This window comes from Microtus ochrogaster, chromosome 5 (genome assembly GCF_000317375.1).
Source record: "Microtus ochrogaster isolate Prairie Vole_2 chromosome 5, MicOch1.0, whole genome shotgun sequence".
NCBI classification, from domain to species: domain Eukaryota; kingdom Metazoa; phylum Chordata; class Mammalia; order Rodentia; family Cricetidae; genus Microtus; species Microtus ochrogaster.
The window spans coordinates 44715586-44727736 of record NC_022012.1 but is presented as its reverse complement, the minus strand read 5'-3'; the positions used below and the strand labels follow the sequence as shown (position 1 = coordinate 44727736).

Genomic DNA, 12151 nt, shown 5'->3' with positions numbered 1-12151 from the left:
TCTTGTCCATAGTCGTGGTCTTGTCCATAGTCGTGGTCTTGTCCATAGTCGTGGTCTTGGCCATAGTCGTGGTCTTGGCCATAGTCGTGGTCTTGGCCATAGTCGTGGTCTTGGCTGTACTCATAGTCTTCTCTGTGGTCATGGCTGGGGTCTGGACTGGTGTCTCGGCTGTAGTCACAGTTGTGGTCTGGCTGGTCCCAGGAATCTTAGGGGTGGGGGTCAAGGGTGCAGGTGTTGCTGGGGGAGAGACAAAAATCAGAAAACAATGTTGTTATACCTTCGTTGGGAGGTGGGTAGGCGTTAGAAAAAGGCTGGCAAGATGGCTCAGCTGGTAAAGGCCTTTGGCCATGAGTTCAGTTTTATACAATCAGTGGAAGAAGAGAACTGATCTTAAGATGTTGTCCTCTGACCCCCCCCACACACACAGCTGTATGGATACACACACAATAATAAGAAATCTTGGTTTTCAAGACAGTAAAGTCAGAGATCATGAGCAAAAGCCACTCAACGCTTCTCCAGTGCTGTGCGGGGAAGGAAGCTGTAGGCAGCTAGAAAGTTCAGATTGTTCAGTAATAAAAATAACTAAGCCTCTATCCTTAAGGTCTGTGCCATGTTTTCTCCTTCATTTTATTTTGCTTATTTATTTTTTAAATGTGTATAGTTGTTTCACCTGCACGTATGTATGTGCGTCACGTGCATGTGATGCCCTCAAGGCTAGAAGAGGGTGTCAGGTTTTCCGGGACTGGAGTCACAGATAGTTGTGAGGGCCCCATGGGTGCTGGGAATTGAACTTGAGTCTTCTGGGAGAGCAATCAGTATGTTTAACTGCTGAACTGAGCCATCTCTCCAGCACCACATAGTCTGTTGGGATGAGAAGCCCCACAGAATTTATAAAGCATAAGAATTTGTCATTGGTTGGGTAGTGGGCCCTTAAATATCTTCATTCCCTTAGCTCCACTGCAAGCATGACCCAAACGTAGAACAATTTTATGATTTTCTTGCTAATTCCAAGGCCTTGTGAGAACTTAGTATTGTGTAGAACCAAGAACAGTGGTCTCTGCCTTCAAGTCAGTAGGGGATACCTTATCTAGCTAGGGGCAGAGGGATACCCTGTCTAAATCCTTGACTTTGTTTCCCAGGCTGGCAAGCCCCAGGACATTTTCTTTTGTAGGTTCTGACCAAATTCTGGGTCTCAATGATTATCTTTTAGAGAAGCAAAGAAAATCAAGCCTGTGCTCCTAGGGACTTGTTGGATGCCAGAAAACCTGGAGCTTAGAGCTCTGACAATTCAAGGGTGTCTTACTCTTAGCTGGTAGTGGGGCCTATAAACCCAGCACTAGGTAGAAGCGCAGAGACAGGAGAATTGCTGGTGCTTGTTGGCCAACAGCATAATTGGAAATGGGAAGCACTAGATTCAGTGAGAGACCCTATCTTGAGTCATAAGAAAGACAGCCATAGAGGAAGGCAGAGGGTATCCTCCTTTGTCCCCCCCGTGTGCACACCTGCACACATGCTCACTCTCTCCCCTGTACCCCATGCTGGAGATTTGAATCCAAGGCTTCACACATGCTCTTAGCGGAGTCCTACACTTAAAACTGCATTAAAATGATTTCTTTGGTTTTAATGTAGTCTAAGTAATGCAAGTAATGTAAGTAATTCTAAGTTTTGATATAAGTCTAAGAAAACTAGAAAAACGTGTAAGAAGTGGACTTGGAGTCCTTGTTATGTTCTGGATGTTCTCTGTGTCCTTAGGTAAGTTGACTCTCCTTTCTGGAGCTCAGTTTTGAATTCTTTGGCTTCTTAAGGGGGAAATAAGAGAAAAGGGAAGAGAGGAAGGACGAGGAGCCTGAGCAAGGGTGAGAAAGGAGCCTGTGGAAAGATGGTGGCAACCCCTGGTGGTGTCGAGAGCAGCTGAGACTCTTAGGAACTTGTGAGAGGGCTTAGTCAACGAAGTTCTTTCACTCAGTTGAGAGGTCCTGAGTTTGATCTCCCCAGATCCTTGTGAAAATTCCAGAGTTGGTGGCACTTGTTTGTGAACACAGCACCAGAGAGGCCGAGAAGGCAGATCCCTGGAATCAATGGCCAGCCATCCTACGTTGTGAGTCCCAGGCCAGCGAGAGACCTTAAAACATGGTGAGGCTGACCACCAACCTCCACATGCATGAATATATTCATATACATGAACATGCATGCATGCTCTTGAACGCATGTGCATGCACACACACGGGCATGCACACACACACTCAAACATGGAATAGGAAGATGCAGGTTAGGGACCATGTACTTTCTTAGTATGTGTCAAGGTATGAGGGTTAATCTACCTCTTGCAAGAGAAAAAAATAAAAACAAAACAAAAAGCAAGCTAACAAGAAGATGACATTATTGACATTTCTGTGACACCAATTCTTTTTGTGTTAACTAGTGCTCTCCAAGCCCCACTCTGCATAGTTCCCTTAAAAACGGGTCGGTTAAAGTTCACCCTGTGAAAGCCTTGTGCGAGGGGGGCTTCAGGTTCTGGGTGGAGACTGAGAAAGTTGTTGCTTTTTTATACTGATGCCTCCAGTACTGGACAGAAACTGCCCCCGTTGAAGCAGGGATTTGAAGCCATGGATGCCCGTGGGGATTTCTGAAAAGTTACACATATCTTGGAGCAGGCTTTCATTTTCCACATCGCATAAAACACAAGGTTGGGAAAATCTCACATTAAGTTCTTGCTTGGTGCAAAATTCAGCTGTATCTGGGTAAAATAATTTTCCAGACTGCCCGGGTTTACTGGCAAATGTACAAAGAGTTTGAACAGAACTCACCTTGCCAGTCCAGTCTCACAGGTGATGTCATAGCTGTGTGATTGTCAGAAGCAAGGAAGACCCTGGAGGGCAAATCAGGAGGAGATGGTGAGGATCTTGTCTGTGGAACTCATGAGATCCATCTTAGCCTGTCTGGACCACTCCATCCCGCTAATCTCTTCTGAGCTTTTTATATATATGTCACAATAAGCTACTCATTAAATATTAACCTAGTTCATATGGACTTGACTGAACTCCTCCAGGGTCTTAGCTCTCCTGTCTCCTATCCCCACCAGTTTCATAATTAGGAATTCCCCACAGGCTGATACACATCTTTGTCCCTTGTTCAAGAGACTCTCTTTGTTTGTAATAATTTCCCTGGGCTATCTGTCCAGAAATTAACCGACATCCTTCAAGCCCAGTTTCCTTATGGTTAACCCTGACACATCCCCCACCTTTTCTTTATACTGAGTTGCTATGAGCTCCTCTACCCACTAGAGGGCAGGCTCTGTTGCAAATATCTCCCGACACACCGTAGGTACTTAAATGTTCATTGAATGATCCTCAGAGTGCATTCTGTTGTTATTAACTCAGTGGGTCCGTTGCAGCATTAGCCCCTCGTCTAGACAGCCAGCAAGTCACTCATGAAGGGACGCGGTCTGTATGCCAGTCACTGTGCTTGGTTTGAGCAGACAGCAGTGCACCCAACAGTCACGGCTCTGATGCTCATGACACAGCGTCTTCAGAGACAGGTCAATGACTACCCAGAAAACCAGCTAAGGAGTCATTTGCAGCTGTGATGTGTGTGTGTGTGTGATGCAGTGGAGGATGGCTGGAGAGTGTGCAACAGAGCTCATTCTGAATCTCCGTGTTTAGGGAAAGCAGAGGACGTGATTCACCTCAGGACTTCCATGTATGTGGGTCCTGCTTCCAAAGTTTACTGTAAATCCCACAGGCCAAACAAGACCTTGGACATCCCTTTTGTAGCCTACTCAGCATGGTGCCCTCCATGGTGGGGTTCCTTGTGTCCCCCTCCCCTTGAGCCAGTCTTGCTGATCAAGGCATGAGTGTGCACATTACAAACAAGGAGAGAGACTAGCGTGTGGTAGTAAGTGTGCAAGTGAGGATGGAGACCACTCTGTTGGTGGGACCATGCTGTTTCTCCTGCAGAAGGCAGACTGTACCCAATGGTGCATCCAGTGTGGCCAGCGTCCTATCTCTAAGTAGAACTAGCTGGGTTCTTAGCAACCGTTGCCATGGTAGAATTGGTAGTAGTAGCTCCCTTTGGATTTGGCATCCATTTATCACTATATGGGCATAATAGTTCCCCCTCTAGAGCCAATGAAGCCTGGCTAGGTCCAGAGTGTGGCAAGCGAGGGAAGAATGGCTTGACAGCATCACCAGCTTCTGCAGAGACAACAATGCTGACAGTGGACCCAGCATGCCAGGGTTGCCCTTTCAGTTCTTCATAACCCTTGGTTTCTAAAGTCAGTGTAATATCAGGCCCTCAGAGTGAGAGGCATTGGTTGTGGAAGGTTAATGCTAGCCTCCAGGGGGCCTCTTCTTAGAACCTCAGGGCATCCATTTTTTATGGCAGAAGGAAATTACTGTCATTATTCATTGTCACACTTTCCCTAAATGATTCACTACTAGATTAACATATATATTGTGTGTGTGTGTAAGTGTGTGTGTGTGTGTAAGTAGAAAGGGACTGTTTGCAGGAGGGAAGCAAACTGAAGGAAGGGGGAAACAAGAAAAGGTAATGGGGTGACTAGGAGCAAAGTACAATGATATACATGGTGACATATTCTAATGAAATCTATTATTTTGCAGGTCAACAAAAGCTGTTTGTGTTTTAAATAAAGATTTACCAGTTTGAATATGGAGAACTTGAAAGAGTATTCCAGTCTTCCTGATTATATTGAGTACTGTGGATGGGCGTGTGTGTGTGTGTGTGTGTGTGTGTGTGTGTGTGTGTGTGTGTGTACATGAAAGGCACAACAAAGGAAGGCAAGGCAGACAAGAAGCACTGCTGCTGGGTTCCCTGCTCACACCCCCAGTCTAGCTTTAGTCCTAGGCTAGTGTGAAACTATATAAACCTGTTATAAAAGTTCAAGAAAGTGAAACACGGTCAATCCTTACTGCAGGCTGACTTCAGTCACATTCTCAGAATTGGGAACTATCCACGTTGCCACGACGACGGAACTGTTGGGAGGTGTCACTCGATACAGGACACTGGTGTCATTGCACTCCTGATCTGCTCCAACCCAGGCACCCACTAAGGGGCTGCTCTGGTTCGTTACTTTCAGAATCACCGCGCTGATGGAACTGTTCACAGGAACCCGCACTAGGAGGAGAGGACCAGGAAGCAGTTAGGGAAGGGTGACCCAAGAGGAACCGAAGTGTAGTGGGGGTGGGAGTGGGGTGGAGTGGGGGGGAGGTTACTGGGTGTGGACAGTACGGTCCTGTTTCTGTAAAAGAAACTGAAGACGGCCTGGAAGAAAGCAAAGCGAGTGATTCGTGTTACACAATAGACAGTCTTGGATCTACGTCTTGACTCTAGAACTTAGGAGCAAGACAAGACACCTCTGGGCCTTGGTTTCTTCTTGCTCGGTGGTCACTCTGCATGGTTTTTGTTTTTTGAAAGAGGATCTCATCCGTAGCTGAGGATGACCTTGAACTCCTAATGCTCCTGCCTCTAAGTCTCCTGTACAGGCATTACAGGTGTGTGCTGCTAGGCCTAGTTGATGAGATACCAGAACTTGGAACGTGCTAGGCAAGCGCTCTACTAATTAAGCTGTATCCCTAACCTCGACACATTTTAAGTCCCCACTTTGTTGCTCTGGATCTGGGGAACAATGACATTATCCCTCATCGTGTAAAGGCTTCCGAGAGGATTGAAGAAAAGATGCTAACATCTAGTTCATATTGGACAAATTGTGAATGCTATTACTAATTATGTTTAAGCACATTATATTTTATCGGCCTACTTTGCTTGCCAAGAAGGTCAGCTGACCCAAATCCCATAAGCCCCGACTCACTCAGAGAGGAGCTGACTTTTGTCCTACGTTTTTTTGTGTCATGGTGTGGTAGGAGACGATGCACAGCGGTGTCGTTGAGATGGTCATCAATCCTCTTAGCTCTCCACAGACGTTGTTTGACTGGTCCTTTTTTGCTTTTCACTGTGGGCTTCAGCCTTCCTTGGCACTTGCATTCTCTGGATTTGTGGCTTCAGTTTCTCCCTTCTCAGTGACCAGACCACACTTCCTCAGGCAAACCATCAAGAGGGAAGTGTGCCTGCCCTCCCACATAGAGAACCTCAACATTTCCTGCTTCACATTCCTGCCTCTTCACTGTCAATGACAGTTTGCAGGACCCCAGGAGCCTCGCCTACCTCTTCTGTCTGCAGTCCACTCTAGGGACAGCAACTGGTTCCCACCTCCCCTGCCCCCAACTGCTCTGCAAATGCACCTGGCTCATATCTGACCCGCACCTGGGTCTGGTGTTTGTTCATGTCTGGGTGCCTGCCTGGAGGCTTCCTTTTCTGTTATCCTTTACCCCAGCCCCACTTACACACCCAGATCTTGCTCACACCCCTCTCTGGGCTAACTTAGCCTTCTTTTCCCCTCATACCTGAAACATTGACACCCGCTCTATAGAATTGAATGCTTAATTATATTTTACAGTTTTATTGCTGCAAGCATCAGAGCAGCCCAGTGTTTGGCTGAAAAACTACTTTTGATTGATCCTAAAGCCCTGTATTGGGCAGGGGTGGGTGTAAACTTAGTGGTAGAGCGCTTGTCTAGCATGTTTGAGGTCTTGGGTTCTGTCTCTAGCTCTTAAAAAAATCCTTTATTCAATGTCCTTAAAGATGGTAAGTTTGGGAAATAATAAGTTACATTCTTCTTGTCCACAGATGAGAACAATGAGGTAGAGGCTGGCCCAGCATAGCCTTAATGTAAATATTGCAGACTTCTTTCCTGAAGAGGCCCAGGGAAGGTGCTCTGAGGTGTTGGCCAAGCTGTAACTGTTTCTCAGGATCTGCCAAGCCATTTATACGTGTCTTACCAATGTTGACAGAATGCTGAAGTGGAAAAGGATTTCACACAGCAAAACAAGGGAAGGTGGCTAGCCTGGTTGGTGTCTACTGGGGTCTCTGGAAGGCCTGAGTCCCGGCCGCAGGGTTCTACAAAGGCACGGGGAAACCCTTCTAGGTGTGGAATTTGGCTCCTCTCATGCCCGAGGACAGAGGATTTTTGACCCTCAATTTAAAGTATGAGTCAGATTGACCTCAGAGCTTGCACGCATTTTGGTTTGAAATGGAATCTGAGCAAAGCAGGTACAGGCATTCAAGGAAGTGAAGCACTTTTCCCTATCCCCCCGAGGCTGCTGTGGTCGCCCTTCCCCCTTTTCCCCATTGTCTTGGTTCCTCCCCCCCCTCCCCCGCCTCACACACCGGCCTCCCTCGTCTTCATCTTATCTTTCTCCCTCTCTTTCTCCCGTTTCAGCAGCAGACCTGCCTGTCTCCTGATGGGCCATTTCGCATCAGAGGCCTGTAACCGCTCCCGCAGTAATGGATTCATTCACTCGCAGACGCCCACCTAGTGCTCAGCTTGAATTACGGACTTATCTTCCCAGCTCTGGTATGAAAAGACCCACTTCTCAAGGGAGAAGGGCACAGAGCGCTTGCGCAGGGACAGCCCCCCACCGGCCCAGGAAACAGTAGAGAGATAGCAGGGATGCTTGAGGGGAAGGCTCAGCAAGGCGGCTCACACGCTAGGCTGGTTACAGAGTGCGGCCGTAACCAAGGTGGTCTCTGAAAATTTTGTTTAGACTTTTAAGAGAGGAAGGGCGGCATAATATGGTAAAAAGGGTGGCTCTTGGCTGTGTTCCTTAGGTTCAAATATTAGTTCTGTGACTTTCTAGTGACCTTTGACTTCTATATGCCTCCTTTTCTCCTCTGTAAAAGGGAGGCTAAGGAAAGCGGTTTCCCTTAGAGCAAAATCTGGCACATTGTAAGACGTAGCATTATAATGTGGACGTCCGTCCAGATCACGATTTTTACAGCATCTGTGCCTACAAAAGGTATCAACGGGTCTGCCTAGTAGGTGGGGGGGGGGGAGGGGAGGGCTAAACGTTTTCATCTATGAAGCCCCCAAAGAAAATGTCGCTATTATAAAACTAGGCGGTGGGGTGGGAGGTGTGGGGGAAGGGTAGGTGAGAGGGTTCAGAGGCAGAAAGGCACTTGCTGCGAAAACCTGGAGGCCAGAGTTCGAGCCTCAAACCCATATGATAGTTGAAGGAGAGAAGCACCTCCACAAAGTTATCTTCTGACCTTCGCATGAGTGCCAGGGCATGTGTGTGCACACACATACGCACACCCTAAGAAAACACACACTATACTAATAGAAATTTTAAAAAACAAATTGAACATTTTTTTTTTAAAGAATAAGTAAAGCTAGGTAGAAAGCATTTTCCTTGACTAACAGGTTTGACTAATTAGAAAGCGTATTATTTAACTCGTAAGTCTGTTCAATTCCCCAAAGGGAAAGTTATGAAATACTTTCCAGATACCTCTAAGAAAAACATTAGGTTATGATTGAACAGCCAAGAGTCAGGCCGCTTCTTCCACTGTGTCCAGTGAAGCCCCGGCAAACCGGTTAAGATTTCTGCCCCCAGGCTCCCCACAGACGGGGTGGGGTGGGGTGGGCGCCTGCTGAGGCTTCCCTCTAGCTCACCCGGTCTTTCCCACACACTAAGCGCAAATCCTCCTGCCAGGTACGGTCATTTTGTCAAGTGGAACTGATGGGACTGTTACCACAATGAAATCCCTCAAAATAACAGCCGCATGTCCGCCAAGGTATGGTCTGGCTGGGGCTCAGTTCATTTGAGCACTTTAGACCACCCGTAATTCAGATATGGACCGGAAACTGCAGAAACCATCCTTCCAATCCACTCTCACGCATCCTGTTCACACACACGTTGGGAGCGAGGATGGAAGGCTGTGTTCTGCGAGGACGAAGGACAGCAGCATGAATGACTTTGACTCACCTGTCCAGCTTATGTTCCTGCCAGAGACTTCCATGTGAGTGCTGATTCCCAAGTTGTCCGAGGTGGAGTTAGAGATTGTATTAAAGACCATGCAGGGGTCATTATAACTTGCAGAGAAGGCAGGAGAAAAGCCCAGAACCAGGCACAGGAGCAGCCCCAGCTGTGGCAGCAAGGAACGGAACACAGCCATGGTTCTGTCTGGTTGGTTGCTGGGTCTGGCAGTAGTGAGAATGAGTTCCACTGCCGGGCTCTCCACTTTATATGCGGTGGGGCCCAAGCTCCTGGGTGGGTGAGGTCATGTATGCAAATCTCCCTCCCTCCCTCCTGAAAATACTGCCTTCTGGAATCTGGCCCAAGACATCACCAGGAATGAATCACCAGCTTCCACTTTTTGTGTCACCAACAATCCTTAACCAATTCCAGTTTTGCTCAAGAAGAGGACTGGACAAATTACTGTGCATGTCCCTCACCTGGGCGCCTGCCCTGTGAGGGAGGCAGTGGAGAAGTGGTAAACGCCTGCAAGTGGAAGTCTACAGTTGAGCAATTGTCACGTAGGTGGTCTGTTTGGGAGCTCTCTGCCTTTCTCACGCAGGCAGGGGTGCCCTTTTTATCTCAGAACATTACATAGCCTTTTCTGGTGCTCCTCCAATTTCCAGTTCATCTCACCACTAGCCTCGAGCTGGAAAGACTATCTGGATATTTACTTACTTGGTTTTGAATTACATTTGCTGATTTTATGTTGGGGTCGGGAGACAGGAGGATGCAAGGGCCACAAGGTGTGTGGGGAGGTCAGCCAACAACTTCTCGGAGTCATTCCTTTCCTTCTGCTACAGGGGGCATTAGGATTGAACTCAGGTTTGGTGGCAGATGCGTTTAGTCACAGAGCCTTCAAACTGGCCCTACTTATTTAAGATACTGTCCCATGCATTCTAGGCTTGCCTTGAGTTCTCTGTGCAGGAAGATGACCTTGAATTTCTTCAAAACCATAATCTTTTTTTTAGTTATTTAATTTTTTGAGGCAGGGCCTCATGGTGTAGCCTTGGCTGGCCTGGAACTTGCAACATAGACCAGGCTGCTTGCTAACTTCCAGAGATCTGCCTGCCTCTGTTTCCCGAGTGCTGGGATTAAAGGTGTGTGTGGCCATCCCCAAGGTTTATTTTATTTTTAATTGCATGTTTGTGGGAGTGTGTGTGGGTACGTACCTGTGAGGGCAGTTGCTCTGGGAGGCCAGAGTCTCTGATCTCCTGGTGCTGGAGTTACAGGCGGTTATAACGTGGCTTCTGGAGTGGACCTCCCTTGTGCTGCAAGAACACAGGCGGTTATAACGTGGCTTCTGGGAGTGGACCTCCCTTGTGCTGGAAGAACACTGTGAGCTCTTAACTGCCAGGTCATGGCTGCAGCCCACAGCCTTGAATTTCTGTTCCTCACACTTCACGTCCCAGATCTGGGGTTTACAGGGGTGCACCATCATACCCAATATATAAGGCACCGGGATTGAACCCAGAGCTTCCTGCACAGCTGAGGCACTTCCCTTGTATTTTTATTTATTTATTTGGGAAGAAACAGATTAGATCCACATTGTTCCTGAAACTTCCCTCCATAGTGCCAGAGCATGGGGAAATTATTTTTAAAAGTTGGATTTTTTCCCCCATATCCCCAGCTCCCCTAAAATTTTGTAATTTACTCACTGAAGGGGATGAGGGAAAAGAAGTGGGTTACTTTGTAGTAAAAAGGAAATAAAAATACTATGGGGCCAAGGCAATAGTTCTGAAATTTTTAGTTAATTAGTTTGTATATGCACTCTTCCCCATGTGTGCAGAGAATTTGTGGGGATCTGTTCTTTCCATCCACCATGTGGGCTCTGGGTCTTGAACTAAGCCATCAAGCTTGGTGTCAAGCACCCTTTACCTGCTGAAGGTCTTACAGGATCTGAATCACAATAACACTTTAAGTGTTCCTTCAAGAGAAACATGGCATCTTGGGGCTAGGACCTCGAAAAGAAATCTGTTCAGCAGTGAGAATATCGGCAATAATGATCAAAATCTGCTTTTTACAAACCTCAAGACATTAACCAAAGGTTTTCAAATAATCTGGAGACATGTATTTAAGGAAAAAAGAGTAGTTGGGTGTCATTGGAAACTGATGGCAGTGGCATTTGAGCTTAACCCACTCCCTAACCTCATCTCCACGGTGGGCTCAGAAACGCACAGGTTTACTTTGATAATTGTGGAAACCAGAAAACTAGTAACTGATGGAAGGAGCCAGCATGGGATTGGGGTCTTCCAAAATAGCCGCCTCTCGGGTGGGATTATTGTCTCTGTGACTCTCTGGAATCTGTTTGTAAAGTTGCATTCTTAGGACTTAGAGTTATTTTGACTGCATTCAGAACTTTCTCTATGAACAGGGTGTGGGTCACAGAAGGTCAGTGGGGATTTTTAAGCATTGTCTTGAGGCAGTGATTTCCTTTGGGATCAAGAGATTGAATGAAGAAAAAGAAAGCATAAAAGATATTCATAGGGAGTTTTGAGCAAATTCTTGGGAAGCTGGGCTGTTTGGGCGTGGTTCTGCAGTGACAAGGAAAGGATCAGGAAACCCCTCTCAGCTTTGTCACCTGCTGAGACTCTCACAAACAGGAAGAGAAGGCCAAGGGGAGAGTCATAAAACTGCCCAGCTGGCCACAGAAGTCATGTCCCAAACACAGAGGGAGGAGGGCACTCAGCAAAGCCCGGGTGCATTCTTGGTTAAAAGAATGAAGGAAATAACTGTCATTCATGAAAACTCAGGAACCAGCAGCAGCAGCAGCAGCAGCAAAGACATCACACAACAGCTGCAGGGAGGGGAGGGAATCTGGGACCCAGAGCTGCCACATCATTGTTTTTGAATGTTCAGTCTTCAACAAAGAGTTCGGAGACAGGGACAGGGAGTGGAGCTCACTGATGGGGAGCATGCCTAATACACACAAGACCTTGAGTTCAGTTCCCAGCGCCGAAAAACAGATAGACAAACAAACAGAATCCATACACACAACCACAAAAATCCTACAGCCAGCCCATAAAGAAGGAAAACTTTCTCAGGAAACTGAAACTGTAATTGAGAAAATCCAATTGTTATATTTAGTAGATTAATACATCTAAAGAATTAGGAAATGTGTCCAAAATATTAAAGGAAGGTACATAAAGTTGTATCTCATCAAATAAAAAGTAACAATAAGAGACAGATATGGTTTTAAAAAAACCCAGAGAACCAAAAAGAAGTTCTGCAGTTAACATTTCAATAATAAATTAACGCCTTTAATACCAACACTTGGGAGGCAG

At 46.7% G+C, this 12151-nt stretch overlaps 1 protein-coding gene across 1 annotated transcript in view; it reads right to left on the bottom strand.

The window, feature by feature from the left end:
- LOC101989634 (placenta-expressed transcript 1 protein) overlaps positions 1-9120 on the bottom strand; it is a 10129-nt gene extending 1009 nt beyond the window's left edge. The window contains exons 1-4 of the mRNA XM_013346196.2: positions 8838-9120; positions 4929-5133; positions 2808-2869; positions 6-237 (exon numbers count right to left, since the gene is read on the bottom strand). Coding sequence (XP_013201650.1) covers positions 6-237; positions 2808-2869; positions 4929-5133; positions 8838-9027 — 689 coding nt within the window. The 5' untranslated portion in view covers positions 9028-9120. The remainder of the gene's footprint in view (positions 1-5; positions 238-2807; positions 2870-4928; positions 5134-8837) is intronic.
- Between the last annotated feature and the right edge of the window lie 3031 nt (positions 9121-12151).